The following is a 19,307-nucleotide window of genomic DNA, read 5'->3' as shown; positions in this document are numbered from 1 at the left end:
ACCCGTAAATTAATGTCACAGTTTATTTATAGCTAAACTTCAAGAGTAATGAACTGTTTAATTTATAGCCCTAAATAAATATGGTCGACATAAATCTGCTTCAAATATAAATTAGTCCTTAAGTCGTCATCTTTACAACTAAAATGTATTGCAGTAGGTAAAGAGCGTTTGATCTACGTAGTGCGTTGGTAACTAGTTTTGAGTGCCTAGCATGTTTTTTTTTTGTAATGTGTGGTTTCATCATCACATCACCAGCCTATAAGTGACCACTGCTGATCAAAGGCCTCTTCTCACACTGAGAAGGTTTGAGCATTAACCTTTCGTAGCCGGTATATAAGACAACAATAGAAAATACATACATTTGCGTTCTGGCACACGGTGGGCTAATCACCACGCATGTGTTATTTATCAATGAACAAATAATATCACAATCATAAGTATGCTTGAATTAAATTACAGACTCAATGCAAGAAAACAGGTTATAATTTACTACAATACTTACTTTCCGAAGGCTTCGAGCAAGAACTTAACTGGATCGGCGTGGCCGCGTCTCGTGAGTGGTATATGAGTACATTCTGCTAGTGAACGCTTGAGGATTGCTTGTAATAGCCCGTGAGGCGCCACTTCAATCACAATAGCATTCGCTGGTATCAACTTGGATGTCTCTTCAAAGAGCACTGCGTTCTGTTGGAAATTTCAAATTGTTGGGACATTACTTTAAACTGCACATTGCAAAAATATAGGTTAAGTTTGTAATTGTGGTCGACTTTGCGGGAAAACATCAGTATTTTAAAATATGTATTATATATCTAATATCAATGTTTCTCTGGCTAATTTCCATCTGTGAGTTACGTGAGGGGCCAGTAAAATATCAGCGTGAGGCCCTGGCTTGCACATGGTGAACTGGTGCCCGTTCTAGCACAGGCTTGGGACACCATGTAACCATGTCAGTACTATAGTAGTTACAATACTCTATACCCTTGTGTGAGCATAAATATCTTTCTTTCTATCTATTTTACAACAAATTCGGAAATAAATGCATGTCACAAATATTGAGTATTGTTTTCTTGAAAAGCTAATAAATGGAGTATAAATTAAGGTAAGAGCTATATCGGTTGGACTTAAAATTATTTAACACTAATCTCCTACCAATGGCCTGAGGCCTAAAATCAACTAAACTACAATTTGCGATTTCTCTGAACTCGTATTAAATTCCAGTTTCGATGTTCCTGAATACTAAACAGTACTTGGTAATAACCAAAAGCTGCTCTGATTTTATCATCCAAGACCCAATAAAGTAATTCTAAAATAATTTTAAACACTATTAAAATAAAGTCTAATTTTGTTCAACTGAAATGACTTACCAATAAGTTGTTGGTGTGGTATTCAGCAGATGAGTACTTGGCCGCTGGTTCATCCCATTGGTTTTGGGGAACCGAGGTAGACACCCACTTCTTACTGCGTTCCTTGGGGTTCTTGATGACTTCCTTCAAATATTTGAGAAGACCAGGACCTAGGAAAGAATATTATTGTTAGTTTATACAAGTGTAAGTAAGTTATAAAACTTATCCGTTATTTTTTTTTAAATTGTTTTGCAATGTGATTTGTTTTGTAATTGTAATGATATACATAGTTCCTATGTTTTCAAATAAAATCTGCATATAAAAATGAATTGCTGTTTATTAGTCTCGCTAAAACTCAAGAACGCCTGGATCGATTTGGCAAATTTTGGACTTGAATTATTTATGCTAGAGGTACAACATTTTGTAGTCTAGTCTTACCAGCATCCTGGATATATCTTGAATGGTAAGCTATGTTGGAGCACGGGACTTCCTTGGCAAAGATACCACGAGCAGTCAGGTCTGCGACGAAGGTCTTCATGATATCAGCTGGGCCTGATATGGTTGCGGAGTCAGAACTGTTGTGGCAGGCCACTTCAATCTCTGGTGGGCATAGGGCCTTGATCTAGAAAGAATAAAGATACCTTTAGCTGTCGTAATATTGAAAAATGATAAAAAAGGACAACTCTACTACAATATTTTTATAGCTCTAAATACACAAAACTTTATTATTATATTTATGACGTGGAATAAGAAAAATCACATAATAATATGTGATTTATCTTCACTAAAATCTCTGTTTCTTTTTTCTTTTTCTTTTTTAAAGAAACGTTGCCCCATAGTAGGATTTTCTCCTGTGTCGTGGGTGCGTTTACAAACATACAAGTTCACATACACATGACACCCAGACCCAAAACAACAATTTGTGGATCACACAAAGAGCAAGACGGAGCAACTCCGTGCGGGAATCGAACCCGCTACACGTTGCACGGCCCAGTTGCCCAGTTGCCCAGCCACCGCCACAATCGTGCAGTCATAATAATTTTTGTGTACTTCTTGTACGATGTAATTATTACATTACATACATCACTGCTAAAAATAAAACTATAGACGACAAATTAGAATAAACAATTATTGGACATCAACATCATGCTATTCACGGTACTTACCGCTTTGTATCCTAATCCAACAGCAGCCATAGAACCGCGGATGAACGGAGTCTGCAAAGACACGAGACCACGGCTGTAAGCTGCGAGGATCATCTCCTCGGCCGTGAAGCAGCCGTCAGCGTAGGCACAACCAAGTTCACCGACACTGTGGCCTATGAAGAAAGAGAAGTGTTAGGAAATTTTGGCATTTGATGAATCATTTTAATTTATTCTAATTTGTTCATCTCACAGAAAACTGACATGAAACAACGCTTGCGTTGTATTTCGTTGTGTGAGTGAGGTTACCGGAGGCCCAATTACTCCCTTTTCCAATCTTCCCAATGCCCCAACAACCCTTAAATTCCTAACCCCCAAAAGGCCGGCAACGCACTCCTCATGCCTGTCATGCCTCCAAGACAGTGACCTATCGTTTATGGTCACATTATAATAAATGACCAAAAACTATCAATTATTATTCGTTCAATAGGTTTTCATTAAAATACTCACCAATGATATTATCAGGAACGATTCCCAACTCCCTCAGTATATCAGTGAGACCAATTTGTACTGCAGCGATACCGACGAACGAGTGTAGGATGTTATCATAGATAGTCTTGTCTGGATTCGTCAGAATATTCACAATATCTATACCCTTGGGCTCTAGAGCTTTTTGGCATCTGGAAAAGAAATAATTGTTATAGTATTTTCTTTATATTGCACATAGAAATTATACTGCCTCGTTGGTCAAGTGGCCGCAAGAGTGACAGCCGGGCAAAAAGTATCGAATTCGATTCCTGGGTCGAGCAAAGTATTGCTGGGTTTAATTTCTCAGTGGTATTACTTGCCTACCCAACCCACCTCTTTGGGAATAAAAGGCGTGACGATACGATAGAAATTATAAAAAAAAAAAAACTATTTCAATCCGATATTTGCTAACAAAAACGGGTCAGAACATAACCAAATTGATGTCTACAGGTAAGCTTATATTGTAGTTTGGTTTCTAAATCATTATATTTTGTGGCTTATGGTACTAACCTCTCAATAGCTGCAGCAAATATCGGGATGCGCATTAGCTCAGCGCCCATGGTAGCCCATTGCGATCCCATACCACTGTATACAAACCACACTGGACGAGTCGCGCCGTCTATGAATTCCACTTCTTTAGTAATGCATACCGTTTCTTTATTCTCGTCAGTACCTGTTAAGAAATACAATACATTGTAAGTAGTTTTTTTTTAATTCATTTATATTAAAACATTCCATCGTCATCATCATCACCACAACAAGACAAAGGCCAGCTCTATAGTTTTCCACATTGAACAATGGCTTGCAACTTGTATCCATTTTGTTTTTATCTCTTTTTGAATTTGATGGTTTATATAATAGTATCAAATAGTTGGTAATGGAGGCAATAGCTGATGATCAAACATAAGGTTTGATGATAATAAGAATAAATATAAATACGAATGACAGAAGTCAATTTCGCTATTGCAATATACTCATATGCAATTGCAATGTTTGTTTCTTTCGGTATTTAAACTCGTAAACGTTTTGTTATAGTTTTGTATTGTAGCTTTTACTAATTTGTTGTATTTTAAACTTACCAAGAATAGTATATCCACGGCAAGTATGTCCAGCAATAGGTTTTTCATGAATCTCATGCAGAAGAGCAATTTGTTCAGGATCGACTGGCTGCTTGACTAGTTTATCAATCAAGTTGTTCAGACATTGGTCTTGTCTGCCTGATGTGAGGATTATATGGGGAATGCTGCTGCGGTAACGTTCTAGATCCTAGAAAAAAGTACATGGTCAATTTTTTAAATTCAATCATTCGGTTATCGGCGTTGTTTATATTCTCTACACACGTCTTAAAATTATGTGTATAAAGAGGTTGATACTAACTTAAGTGACTAAGAGCCATGCTTCGGCACGAATGGGCGAGCTCAACAGATACACTATGGCCTCAGAAAACTAAGTGAAACAACGTATTTTGTTGTGTGAGTTAAGTAACTGGAGATCCAATTACCTGCTTTCCCAATCTTCCCAATCTCCGATTTCCCAACAACCCTTATATTCCTAATCCTGAAAAGGCGGGGAACCCACTTGTAACGCCTTTGGTGCTTCGGGTACCCACGCACAGCGACGATTGCTTACCATCAGGTGATCCGTTTGCTTGTTTACATAAAAAAAAAAACTAAAATGTTAAAAGCAACTAAACATTCTTCTTACCTTTGGTTTATAATGTCCTTTCATCAGAACGTGGACATTAGTTCCACTGTAGGAGAATGAGTTCAAAGCAGTGTATCCTCGTCCAAACGGTATGTTTTCAGTTACAACTTGGACTCTTCCTTCACGAACTGCATCAATATCATCCTGTGGCTCGTAGTAGTGCAAGTTTGCAGGGATTTGGCCGGTTTGGTATGCCAGACACACCTTAAAACAATTAAAAATAAATCTTAAAAAAGGTCATTAAAAGTCTATTCATAGTTTTAACCGCAGTTCATCATAATCATGATAAAATTAAAGTGCTATATTTTGACAATTATAACAAAATATGTAGGTACCTATTACATAACATCATTAATTAAGTTTCAAAACCTTCTAAGTATTGGTTTTTGTAACAGGTACCTATTTTTTTTAAGAAACAGAAACTAATTGGCTGTTTTCTGTTACTACGGTCGTTCATAGTCGTTCATAAACTTGTTAAAGATATAGGTATAAAAGTTAACTAAGATCAAAAAAATTAGAAGGCTCTAGGGTGGTTTTCCACCAGAGATGTGCTAAGTAGCTATGCTGCGAGGATATAATAGCTAAGTTTACTATATGATCGTTTCCACTGATACTAAGCTATGCAGCGGTGCAAGTAAGATGTGCATAAACAAGCACTGCCGCAAAGTAGCTTTGCAGTAGATAGAGATCAGTGATTATGGATAATAGCAAACCATCCATAGCACGCATGTATTGCACGCATCCATTTCACGCATCTTAGCACACTAAAAACTAATATCTTAGTTGAGTCCGTTTCCACCACTGCTATAACCACATAATTGTATCATGCCACTGCAACCACATATTTGTACCAATGAATATGATTGGTGGATACCAAACGCATCCACGGCAACGTAGCATAGCACATCTCTGGTGGAAAAGCACACTTAAAGGAATACATTTTTGTAATCTAAAAAAGCCTCCATAAAGAAAGTTAAGTATCAAATAAATGTTTATAAAATATTACCACAAGAACTTTGAGTAAGACCTTAACATTAATAATGCAAAGAGGTTTTCCGTCTTTACAAAACATTTACGCATAGTTTGTTGGTTTCTGAATTAATTTTAAAGCAGGTATAAAAGTAAGTCGTGCTCCATTTTCCATATAACCTTTTATATCTAAAAATCTAATTTAATTAGGGTTTTCACAAGGGTCAAACCTGAATCCTCCCTTAAGTCTAGGTAAAGGTTTTAATAATGAGAAAATTATAGGTTTTTTTTTTATTTCAATTACTAATTTGTTGTCGTAGTGGCGCGGAATTTAAGACCGCCTTTCACCCGTTTTCTACCCTGCTTTTCATGAATTACAGTGTGGGTACGAAATCTGCTAACATCAAATACCAATGTGAGTTCTTCTTTCTTTTTCCTCTTTCCAAGTTCTATGTATTTTCTAAGATTATTTAGACACCACTGACGGTAAAAAAATATCATAAGGAAATCTGAGTTCATAATTACTAATTATAAGTTTAAATCACCAACCCGCATTGATCAAGCGTGCTCCGTACGATAACAGGCCTTTGGTCAACAATGTCCACGTTTAGGCGTTTGATGTTAATATTGAATATATAAAACAACTTATGAATTAAACATAACTTTGTTATGATTTATCGTACCTTCGTCAGTGAGCACACTCCAGACGCAGGCTCAGCGTGTCCCATATTAGATTTGACGCATCCAACTTGAACAGTTTTGTCTTTAGCAAATACTTTGCCAATTGCTTCCAATTCATTGGCATCTGCTTCTGCGATGGCTAAGGAAAACAAATACAATTCATTACTCAAGCATATGGCAGTGGTTAGGGTTAAGAAGGCAACACAACATCATTATCTACCTTTCCGTAATTCTCCCTGAATCTTCCCAATCCCCAATTCCCGAACCCTTAAATTGCCAATGTTGGGAAAATCTTCTAACGCATCTGGTAACGCCATCTGGTGTTTCAAGTGTCCATGGACGGCGGCGATTGCTTGTGTCCATTCACCCTGATAAGTTATTCACCCCGTTTTACCGTTTTGTATTGTGTCCTTGAAAGTAAAAATCTCATACCTGAAGCACTGGCTTCAATGTACTCCACATCACGAGGAGACACACCAGCTTCTTTATAGAATTTTTCCAAAAATTCTTGGATCTCTTCTGGTTTCCGAGTTGGCAAGAACTGTTCTTGGACTATGTTTGAGTAGCAGGATTTGGCAAAGTACACTTCAGAGTAGATTCTGTTAACAAATATAGAAATTATTTTTTGTTAATAAAGTAAATAAATATAGCTGATATTTTTACCTCGATAGAATGTTTTATGTGTATAATTTCTAAACAACGTGTGCATTCGAAACATATTTGAAACTTAATAGTGTAGCATAACAACAAAACACTGCAGATAATGGCTGAATGGCTGTATTTCATTCCACGTCCATATTTCTACGTAATATTTTATCTCCATTCTATTTTCTCCTACAATTGAATTTGACGAAAAAATATCAAAATACGTTGGAAAAGCTGACCCGTGGAAAAAAACTGCGTTGCAAATACATTAACTCAGTCGCAGGGCCGACTGTCGTGGTTGTCATGTCACGGTACAATTTCAACAGTTCCGACGAGCAAATAGGGTAAAAAATAAACGCCGTTTTAATGGAACTTGCAATTTGACTTGCAGTAATGCACTGCGGCACATGAATGTTGTAAGATTCAGTATGTTTGGTAAGTTGTTAAGAAAATAAGTAAACTAAAATTGAAGAAAAGGAAAATGATTTATAACGCAAAATATAGGAAGAATTTATAAATATGGGTCATTAAATTAACTTCACAAAATACGTAACTATCATTTACACTTGTAAGCATTTTTGAAAATGTTAAAGAGGCTAACTAAACTAATTTCTGACACTTAAAGCAACTTTACAGTCCAATGAATATTTAGAACTTACTAGCGAAATCTTTTTCATAGATCTCGAAGAACTTCGAGATAAAAACAAACTTTGATTTAAAGAAAAACCAACAGAAATAACACCAATAGTTCTAGGTATCCAGAAAACGGCAATAGATAACTACCTTTGGACTGAAACATGAATTATTACCAACCACAAAAAGAGATTTAACCGTATACTTTCCAACTTCTAGAGTTAACGGTGGGGTAATAAATAACAAGTGCCCACTGACTTTTAGATGGATGCGAGTACAGAAACTATACGTTAATTTAGAACTGAAAATAAAATTTACTTTAGAAAATAAAGGTTGACATTGAGAAAGTGGATGTTAACACTTGCTCGAGGAGTAAGGAATGGTGTATGTCGCTGGTGCATTATCGCGCCATTGTAGATAGAGCTTTAGTTGTAGCTATAGTGCGAGGAAATAAGATCGAAATAATGCTTGTTTGTTGGCGAGTTATACTACATACTTTTTAAGATTATTTAGACACCACTGACAAACGGTGAATGGTAACATCGTGAGGAAACCTGAGCATATAATTTCTGATTATAAGTTTGAAATCGCATTGAGCAAGCATGCGAGAAAAGGCCGTTGGTCAGCAGTGACCACTTAAAGGCTGTAGATGTTGGCGACTCTAGGAGTTCTTAACATAAGTACCAAAAAGTAACATAAAATTTTGGTGCCTCTATATACAAACTAACTCTGTTTACTCCCAGTAAATGATACTAGTCTGTTGTTATCTATGCTATGTTAGTTTTACAAGTTATAATAATAATGAATAGTGACTATTTCCTTTATTGTAAGTGAATAGTATGTATGGTCTGTTAAGTTAATCAGTAAGCAATTAAAAACAAGACTGATTGACATCGTACATACATAAAACAAAACTTACACTCATTGTCTAAAGATAATTTTAAATTTATTCCCCCATTATCCCGTTCGAATGTAAAACGACATAGTAATGAATCATTTAAAATCAATTCATTAATATGTAATGAGTTTCACTTCCGATAATAGCCGTACATTTCGAGGTCCATTGTCACAATTTATTTAAATGTATTGATTGATTAATGGTATTTAAAGTAACTGAAGTGTCAGTAGGTACTGAAATTTTTCATTGATTGGAGAAATTGGAAATTGCTTTACCTCTTTGCGTCCTTGGCTTTCTGCAAGAAGAGGATGCTGATGGCGTCGGACCTGACGCTGCCATCTCCGTGCTTGTCGAAGCATTTCGTCTTGCCATCCAAACACAGGAATCCGTACCTGTTAAAGTGTAAATAAAAATTTTAATGATTGGTTGTCCTGTCTATGTTACTCAATATAGGTAAGACCAAATATTTATTTTGCAGAGAAAATCACACTTTTAAACGCATTGTTGTGCTTCTAATAAAATTAAACATAAAACAATTTAATACCCAATTACTCCTCCCCAATCTTCTCAATCCCCGATTTCCCAACAACCCTTTAATTCATAACCCCCAAAAGGCCGACATCGCACTTGTAGCACCTTCAGTGTTTCGGGTGCCAATGGGCGGCAGCAATTGCTTACCATCAGGTGATCGGTCTACTCGTTTACCGGGTTATACCATAGAAAAGGATAGTGAATTATGGTCATTAATTGCTATATTCGACTTGACAAGTATTTTTTGTTTGTATTCAAATATCAAAACAGACAATAATTTTAAAGCTTGAAGCTAAAGCTTCAGCTTCGCCATCAATTACTTACTTCCTCATATTCAAGGCCACATTAGGATGCATGCACAAGTTGCATCCACCTACAATGGCAGCCTCGCACACACCGCTGCTGATGCTGGTGTAAGCGTGCTCGAGGCAGGACATGGAGCTGGAGCAAGCCACGTCCAGAGCATAGGACGGACCTTTGCTGTCCAGCCAGTAGGAGATACGGTTGGCGTACATGGATTTGTTGCATCTGAAACAATAAAAATAGGAATTAGAAGATGAATGGATGATGAAATTGTAGATAGAAGATTTATTAATTATTTGCTCATTTATTATTACTTTTTGTAGTTATTTTTGTTTTCATCCATGATTATGGCGCTTGCTACAAGGCCGAAACATCGGTAACTGATAGACATTTAAGTTCTAATGATAGTGTTAGTGACCATGCCAGTTTAAAAACTTATATTTTTGTTTAATAAGTAAAGGAGAAGAGACCACACTCCAATTAAATTTATTAGAAAAAAAAAGTGAATTCGAATAATCTGGAATCGAGATTTGGTTCTAGATCATATGGCCGTCATCAAATGTAAGCTAGATGCCTGAAATTATAACTAGCCAAAAGTATCATTACAGTCACTGATACCATATTTCTGCGTACTTATAAATCTTATAACATTACAAACGACAACATGTATAAAAGAAAATCACAGCCATTTAAAATTAAACCTTAAAACGTTCTTTTAAAAACATACATTGCGATAACACGGCACTAAAATAACTACAAGTCAACACGAGCACTTGTAAATACGCTTTCCGAAACGTATAAATATTTAGTAGTGCATTCGGAAGTTTCGTTAATGCATGTCCCCGTAAATGTTTTATAGCCTTTTGTTCATCGGAGAGTCAATCGTGTCCGTCATGAATATAAATATGTTTCGCTACAAACTATTTTTTATTATGGATGAACTTTGTTTTGTGTTAAATTAATTATTCTCTATTCAGAGTTGTTTGATGAATGGAGTAACATCGTTTAAAGTGTTACAAGAGGTTTTTCAAATATTTACAGATGAGATATGGAGCTTGGAATGATGGTTGTATGCCAAAGGGTTCGCCACTAATATATGAGGCTCACAGCATAATTCGCGAGAATTGTGTGTTACATTTAATATTATCAAACTGTATGGTTGGTACGGTGGCTAGGAAATTGGGCAACGTGTAGCGGGTTTAATTCCCGCACGAACTAAACGGCGTGATTGCAACAACTTGTTCAACAATTCAAATGCTTTTTTCTTCCAAAGTCCATATTCATACATCTATATATTAATACGTGAAGCAAAAACTTTGTAATTCTTTTTACGAAAATTGCGCGGACGTAGGAGCATAAAATTTGGTACACTTATAGTTTATGTGTAGGAGAAGTGCATAGCGCTAATATTTTTCAAAAATAATGCTTATAAAGTACATTAAATCAATAAATAAAACATTACACACACATGCATAGTATCTGATCGTATTTGACAAAACGTCAAAATCGATAGATATTGCGATGATATTCTCACGTCTCATATGAAAAGAGTTTTATAAAAGAGTTTGAGTTAAATAAAAATTATCCTTCAACGTACGTTAAGTGGTATTGTAAATTAAATCATATATGGTCGAATTTCGGCCACTAGGCGACCACTAGTATGTATAAATTTAACTATTTTAACAAAAAACTGTATTGTTATATTTTGATATTTAAATCTTTTACTATTGTGTTATGACTTACAATGCCTTTCAAATGGAATGTTAATTAATGAAATGCATTTATTTTAAATTGTGTCTAAAGAATAGTTTACAGGGTCGTCAGTCTGTTTTTAATATTGCATTATTTAAATACATCTACAACATAATGAACAGAATAATTTTGCCATTAGACGTCAAGTATCAAACATAAGGCCTCCTTCAATGGCTTCCAAATTGCCTGAACGGTAAAGGAAAATCATCCAATGGCTTCTCCTGTCTTGGGCGCGACGAAAACGAGTATCAAACTCTTACTGACTGGACAACCACCCTGTTCCTACCCCTGCTTTTGGAGCCGGAGCCCGGTAAACCGCTAGATAGTCCGCAGCTTCGGATCAGATATCAGCCCTACTGAGCCCCATCTGTGATGGTCTGATCCCGCACGGATTTTGAACGCATAAAATATTTGTATATTTACTTCAAACATTTTTCAACAAAAAACATCAGTTTTAATGAGTCTCAAAGAGAGCATTCCAGTTTCCATTTTCATCTTGATCCCAATTTCTCAGAGATGCCATAAGAAAAATGATATAAATAAAAGCGGAGAGAAAGGCGAAGGTAGGAGTATCGTAAACGAAACTATCTGGAATAGGAGGCGATCGGATCATATCAGAGATTTATTGTTTTACATCAAAAATAAAAAGTTACTGCGCTAAGTCTTTCTAGGAAGTCATAATACAAGAAAATATAACAGAAGATTTACTTTTGTTAATGTTACGTCATTTCCTTTTCTAGTTATGTTTTTGCAGCATTGTGACTATACTTATCGTACTGTGTGCACATCACATCAGAAGTCTATACGTGGCAACTGCTGACCAAATGCCTTTTCTCACACGGAGAAGTTAATTTAATGATATTCATCAATTATCGAATCACATTTTTGTTGGTACTAAAAAATTATCTCTGTAACTGAACAATCAAAATTGATTGTCCTTTAATTACGAAATTCAAGATTTTGGCCAAACTTTGTAGTAAACATTTAAAAATTGTCTGCCATTTTGTATCATCTCAAGGGCCATTTAGAATGGAGCTTCTGTTTCCACGCGAAAATTCTGAAAGGGGCTGTACAAATGATGGTATTCGTCAAAGTAACGACCACTCCGAAGGTTAAGGATACGATACTAAGTATAATGAAGGGATGGACGTGCGTTAGAATCAGTTGGACGACTCAATCGCTCTTTAGGGAACGTGGTGTCGTTTGTTATATTATCAGTGCTTTGACACTTTAGTTTCAGTTGTTTTTTCCTTATACTGCCGCTGATGATTTGTTTTCGAAGGCCCTTGTTTGGTTCAGTGGTCTTAAGTGGAAGTACTTGGAAACATGGTTTGGATGGTCATCAAAATGTTTGAGAGAATAGCTGGATGTTTACACTTCCTTGTTCTTTGTATTTGGATACTTGTATATCTATTTGATTGCCATTAGATAAAAAACTAATCGTAGATTTGTTTTAATTACTACATTACCAAGACCTATTCGTGGAAAAATTTACACTTTTATAATATCTTTTTTGTGTTTACATCGCCTCATAAATTGTCCGTATAATTATGCATTCAACTGTTCAAACAGTGAGACGGCAGTTGTTGATATTGCATCGTCATATTAACTCGACATGTAGATATCAAGTGGCATTTTATCGTCCTTCAAGAAGAATACATAATATAATAAGCAGACGCCGTTGTTATTGTCGGGATAGTTAGATACCACGAAACGATATCTTTGCTGTTTTTATAAGCTTTAGAAGTATTCTACTTATAAACATTGAGAAATACAGTCAGTTTAGCAAATGAACAGCCCCTTCTGCCGTCATATATGTATATCACTCATTAGATATTTACAAGCAAATCAAGCCATGATCACACATAACCGGTACATAATAACGATCCCTTAGACGGTCACTTGCCCTCCAAACACTACATTCTAACTCGCATTATAAACTTCAAGTCAGCTCATTACCATTTTAATAAACGACCGAAATTGCCAAGTGGTCCGACCTTTATTCATAATTATTTTCTTATTAGCCAAGTCGGGAACGCCACCTGCGTACTACGGTTAAATTGAGATCCGTTTTAGGATTCTCTAGTGTTTTTGGGGATGACCATGAAAATAGTACTGCTCAAGATATGCCAAAGGCAAGGTCAAGATCGTTAAGAGAGACCGATTGAAGGGCTGATAAGATCGATTTTTAATCATTATGTCTGTTTTGTTGTGTATTTTTTGAAGTGTTAGCAAAAACATACAAGTTTATCACATAATTATTTATCTTTTCATATTCATAAACCTATTTGTTCATAATTAATCCATGTGCTGTCCACTCCTAATTTTGAAATTAAGAGAAATAAATATTGAGCTGGTTGTAATAAAATGAAGCATTAGGAATAAAATTGTGCTGTCTGTCTTCATCTCTCTTTTTTTTAATTTTTCCGTATTCATTTATTATTGGCGGAACCCTACTGACTTTGTTGAAATCACACCCGCTCGCTTTTATTTTTATATTGCTAGGAAGGCGTAAGAAAAAAACGTGGCAATTTTCGCCCGCGCACTACTTACGTACTTAATGTAATAACAGAAGTGTGTACGAAAATAATATTAAGTTCCTGCGGTCTTGTAAGTGTGTGGACCGATAACACTGAGGCGTTTTAATAAGAAAACAGTCATTATTATTATTATATCTTTTATATCTTGAGTTTTTCTAGGGCATTCCAAAAAGGTAGTACTTATTAGTATGAACAGATGTCAATTTACACAAGTAGTAATTTTGTGGTATACACAAATATAAGCTCAAATACCTAATCTAATATATATCCTATTACATGGTTGCTGCATACATAAGCAATTCACTTAAAAGTATACATATAAACATTTGAACTTCTAGGTATTGATGTGACAATAATCTGTCGAGGCTATAAATTCGCATTTTTAACCGACTCCCAATAATGAGGTTCTCAATTTGGCCGGTATGTTTTTTAATAGTGCAACGTCACGCCTTTTATCCCCGAAGGCGTAGGCAGAGGTGCACGTTACGGCACGTAATGCCACTATACAATGTACTCACACTTTTCGCCATTTTTGTTACGAATCCCGTGTAATAGGGGGTGATAGGCTCACCCCACCATGTATTTACTGTGTCATGTATTTACTAGGCACAATTCCAGACCCCGTGCCCGCCGTGGTCGCCCTTGCAACCACTCGACCAATGAGACAGACAGTTTTTTTTTTAACAAGGTTGTTCTTATTATGTTTTTTATTATTGAAAATATAATAATTTGCGGAACGCATTTGTTTTTTAATGAAAACATTTTCGAACCAATAAAATGAGGAAGCATTTAAAAATAAAATTTTCAGGTAGAGATTTATACGAGATTAAAATTTGGAGTGCAAAAGGGTGCGGTTTTGTAAACAGATTCAAATACCTGCTTAATACCGGGGTCTGAGTACCATAATACCCTTTGAAATATCGCGTAATTTGAATTTGTATTGCTTGTTAGAATAACACAAGGATGTTTACATACACAACTGAAATTAAAAAGAGTCCCTGAAATTAAAAATAATCTCTCCTTGGTTTATGTTTTTACAGATAAAATGATTTAAGAACAATTTAATTCGTTGTCCTATAGTCTTGAAGGTCATTTAAAACGTTATTTTTAAGCAGTTTTATCCAAACATAAATACACAACGTCACGCCTTATTATCCCCAAAGGGGTAGGTAGAGGTGCACATTACTGAATGTAATGCCGCTATACAATGTAAACCAACTTTCCACCATTTGCGTCAGCGAGCTAACGAGTAATACTTTGTCCGACCGGGGAATTGAAACCGAGACCCCTTGTTTGGCAAGTTCGCCCTCGACAAAAGAGGCAGTTTTATCATTGAATAACTACTATGGGAGAGACACAGAACATTTTTTTGTTACAAAATAATACTTTCACAATCTAATATAACACCATTTAATTATCTTAACTAAAAAGGTTCGCTAGCAGAAACATCGGCTTCATAACTCAGTATGAAATTACTCTTAACTGAATTTAGCGATAGGGAATATAATTTAGAGGGTCATCAAAATATGCTTCGAGCTAAACCGACCCCTCTTTTAGCGCTTAAGTTACATTAAGTTCAGACCAACGATGCGTTTAGTATTACGTTTTAATTTTATTATGTGTTATGTAACTGTGAAATATTGAGCTGAAGGCTATTTATAAAGTCAAGAGAAAAAGTTAAATAAAGTAGTATCTGGACATCTACTGCTTATTATATGCAACCCCAAATTACTTTTAGATCATATAGGCTGATCCTAGTTAACATTGTCTAACTAAGACTATCTTTCACGGTCATTTAAGTAAACCCGCTTTCGAAGTTATAAATGAATTTTGACTTTTACGTGAATTATATTTATTTTAATACCTTACCTTAGCATGTGATAGGTACTACTTTAACACAATTTGTTTAATGTTACTTACAGAAAACATACACATTTTTTCTTAACAGTACCTAAGTTAGCAAAAACAATAATAATGACCACTTAGCAAATTCATGTTGCTAGCTAACCTTGGCAACAGATAAAGGGATATTTATACCCCACAATAGTCTTGTGATAAAGAGTACACATAGGTCTGCGGCCTCGTAAATCTTTTTACCCACATCTACGTATAAATTATAGGGTCGAAGTAGCCTTTGCCCTTGACTCAAGTAGACTGGACGCGGACAGGTTAATTAAGAAATATGCAGCACTTGGAAAAGTGTTTTACGTAGACACTACGCGAAATTGTTGTAATTGTTTTTTCAGCCAGTCTATATTTTTTATTACTTTATACATATTGTGTTTGTTATTTATTCAGCATTTTGTTAAACGTTTTCTTTGTTTTTTCTATAAATAATTTGATGATTTTGCTTTAATTAGTTTTTAAATAGATAGTGTATGGCAATAGACTCATCCCCCATTACATGGGACTTGTAGTGAAAAGAAAGTGTATATTTTACAATGCCATTACGTGTCACAAGTGTACCTCGGCTTATCTCTAGAGCATATATAACAATACTTTGTTTTTAGATAGACTAGTAATAAATTTCAAATGTAGGCATATCTAATTCGCTATTTGTAAAATTAAATACTACATAATTATTTTTGTAGCATTTTAAAATAATATTAGATTAAAAATATCACCCACAAGCATACAGCGGTAGCGTGATGGGTGATGGTCAAATAGCGAGCTTAAAAGCACTAACGTATTAAAATTACGCTTCACCCCACCATATTAACCAGTTAAGTCCATCCACGCCTCACTAACACATTTAACAGCAGCTAAACACGACCAAAATTCGTTCAGAAAATAATTTACTAAATTCAATTTAACTTGTAATAGAATTACACCTAGTTCCGCAGCCGACGATGCTACGTTTAATTTAATTTACTGCTATCGAAAACGAAAATAAATTGGCGTACTTCTAAATCAGTGTAAGGTTTCTATGAAAAGGATGATGTTTCTGAAGTATGATAGGCTAATTTTGTTCAAATAAATCTTAATGGTTATGTAATAAGGAATGAAATTCAGTAGCACATCCCACATTTTTATAAATAGATTTTGATTTTGATGAGTATTTCCAGTGGTGTTTTGATTTTAAAATAGAATTATAGTCCCTTCTTTCCTTGTATTTAGGCATCCTAATTTATGTTGCCTTGTCTTTTTATAATTGAATACTGATATCATCAATATTTTATTTGATTATAACTATTTAAAAAAATATTTAGCTTACATTGTGCACATACTTCTACATTAAGTATCTTTAGCGATTATACCACAGGGCAGTTGAATAAAAATTTCATATGACGGCTAACGATATTGAACCTTAAATTAGTAATAATAAGGAGTAAAACTCACCCAGTAATACCGAATCCATTACGCTGAATAGACTCGTAAATGATAAGTTTCTCCGACTCGGAGAAAGCAGCTCCGATGAAAACACCAATTTTCTTTCCTCGAAGCTCCAATGGGTTGATACCTGTCGAAATGAAGGGGGTTTTTACCATTGACGTTCCCCTATACTTATTATACTCTTTGCATTGACGTACGGTATTTATATAAGTATGAAATTGAAAATGCTACTTTTATCAACAGACTATATACGTAAGCACGATTACTAACAAATATTTTAATTTCCAGACTAATGTACGCTACATACCTTACGCTTTAACTATGCAGTTTTACTAACATACTAGTATTTTAGTTGTGCTACTAACAGTATGGTATTGTATCACTATCTTACTTTTTGTTCAATTACTATCATAATTTTTATTTAACTGTACAATCGAACTGTGTAAAGCGTGCATAAGCAAAGTATAATTATAAGGTTTTACGACTATCCAAATTCTCAGTAGGATGTTTAAATTAATTTATAGAAATGAACCGAAAGTATGCCTATATTTGACTCTATTATTATTTATACCTATATTTATCTAGTTTTATTCTTGTTTAATTCTAGTTCTTAGAAAGTGTATTAAAATAATACTAACCTGCGTCGAAGATAGCTTGGTACGCATGTTCTAAGAGTTTCCTACTCATAGGGTCCATAATAAGGGCTTGTTTGTAGTGCACCTTGAAGAACTGGGCATCGAACCGGTTCACTCCGTTTATCATGCCGAAATGTTTGGGGATTTCAGGGTGGCGGATGTCCCATCGAAGGTTTTCATTCGATACCATGTCAACCTAAATAAAGAAAATAATTTAAAGACGATCCAGCACAATAGGGATGATGATGGGGTATGAAAATTAAAAATCTGTTTAGTCCGTCAGTTTATGATTGAAAAAATATTAAACACGTATTTTTATTTTGTCATATAAGATAATACTTAGATAAAACGAATCAAAGTTTAGGAGTGAGAGCAAATACGTAATTTTTACGTATAAAATGTACCTAGAAGTGACATCGCGGGATAAAACAAATCAATATATCATCGAAAGAAAAAAATAAATGAATCTAAGAATAATAATATAAATCTAATCTTTTTCCCGTAAGAAAAAATAAATGAATCTAATACATAGTTTAAAATTATCAACAAGACGGACATTACAATAAAAATTAGTCATCTACATTATTGGGTTTCCCATGACTAAATTTTTTGTCACACACTTCCTCAAAAACTATAAATTTGTCAAAAAGTACCGAAAACGTATCGTGTACATATAACACTTTTAAGTTTTATCATTTTACTTGAATAATTTAAAAATATATAAAAAATTAACACAACTTTAATAAAAAAAAAATACACATCTAAAACTAAACACAATCACTATTACCTTATTATACAGATTCTCCTTAAACTCCAAAACACTGTCAGACATGGGGAATAATCCAGACATGCCACTAATCACCAGTTCTTCACCAGTTAATCCCCGAGGGATGGTCTTGGGCTGCTGTTCCACCATAGTTTCTTGGGGTGAGGGAGCCATGGTGAATAGATGAAGTTCTACAAAACTGGTGACTGGACTACAAGGTGCCTTGTGGCAGATTAACTGACTATTTTTTAACTGCATCTATTTATACTAGTAATTGATTTTAAATTAGGCTAAAATGGAACAGGTAGTCGTAGAATCAATTGTGTTAATTGTGTGGTTCCGTATATAGATTGTTTAGATATCAAAAAAATACACTAAGTACATATTTAACATACTTACATGTCTCCCGCCTGTCTCCCATGGGGGTAGGCAGAGACAATGGAACGCCAATTGCTACAAATCTTACATATTTTTTTCGCGTCATCAACAGTCATCAGTCTTTTTATGCATGCTCGTCTGTCAAAGGTACCTTTTATTTGGCCCTTATTTCGACACCAGCAATTTATACTACGCTAACTCAAAATTTGGAAAAAACTTTTTTTATGCCAAATTGCTTAAAAAGTGTGTTTACATACGTCATAAAAAAATTGAGAAGAAATATGCAAAAATAAGAAAGTTACAAATCTTATAAAACGCTAAGTAAAGGTACTTTTTGAAATCACTCGATTTATATTACGCCAACTATTATTAGCGGAGTGTGCGCGGGGATCACTTCGGTCAAAGTCTGTGCAACACTGCACTAACTCATAGTTAGCGTAGTTTAGTGCGTTCGTGTGTATACTTGTTCGTTTGTAAAATGAACGACTTAGCGACTTTTACATAGTAAATACTTATGTGTTAACGT

General features: G+C 35.0%; 1 protein-coding gene across 1 annotated transcript in view; it reads right to left on the bottom strand.

Moving 5' to 3' along the window:
- The window catches only part of LOC118267601 (fatty acid synthase), a 33,651-nt gene extending 15,007 nt beyond the window's left edge, over window positions 1-18,644 (bottom strand). The window contains exons 1-15 of the mRNA XM_035581675.2: window positions 18,425-18,644; window positions 17,641-17,833; window positions 17,009-17,129; window positions 9,399-9,602; window positions 8,819-8,935; window positions 6,800-6,966; window positions 6,370-6,506; window positions 4,718-4,921; window positions 4,093-4,279; window positions 3,524-3,686; window positions 2,996-3,165; window positions 2,510-2,661; window positions 1,782-1,965; window positions 1,365-1,513; window positions 503-684 (exon numbers count right to left, since the gene is read on the bottom strand). Coding sequence (XP_035437568.2) covers window positions 503-684; window positions 1,365-1,513; window positions 1,782-1,965; window positions 2,510-2,661; window positions 2,996-3,165; window positions 3,524-3,686; window positions 4,093-4,279; window positions 4,718-4,921; window positions 6,370-6,506; window positions 6,800-6,966; window positions 8,819-8,935; window positions 9,399-9,602; window positions 17,009-17,129; window positions 17,641-17,833; window positions 18,425-18,577 — 2,483 coding nt within the window. The 5' untranslated portion in view covers window positions 18,578-18,644. The remainder of the gene's footprint in view (window positions 1-502; window positions 685-1,364; window positions 1,514-1,781; window positions 1,966-2,509; window positions 2,662-2,995; window positions 3,166-3,523; window positions 3,687-4,092; window positions 4,280-4,717; window positions 4,922-6,369; window positions 6,507-6,799; window positions 6,967-8,818; window positions 8,936-9,398; window positions 9,603-17,008; window positions 17,130-17,640; window positions 17,834-18,424) is intronic.
- Window positions 18,645-19,307: the final 663 nt, after the last annotated feature.

Source organism: Spodoptera frugiperda, chromosome 6 (assembly GCF_023101765.2).
Source record: "Spodoptera frugiperda isolate SF20-4 chromosome 6, AGI-APGP_CSIRO_Sfru_2.0, whole genome shotgun sequence".
NCBI classification, from domain to species: Eukaryota; Metazoa; Arthropoda; class Insecta; order Lepidoptera; family Noctuidae; genus Spodoptera; species Spodoptera frugiperda.
The sequence above is the reverse complement of the archived record's forward strand: the minus strand, read 5'-3'. Positions and strand labels throughout refer to the sequence as shown.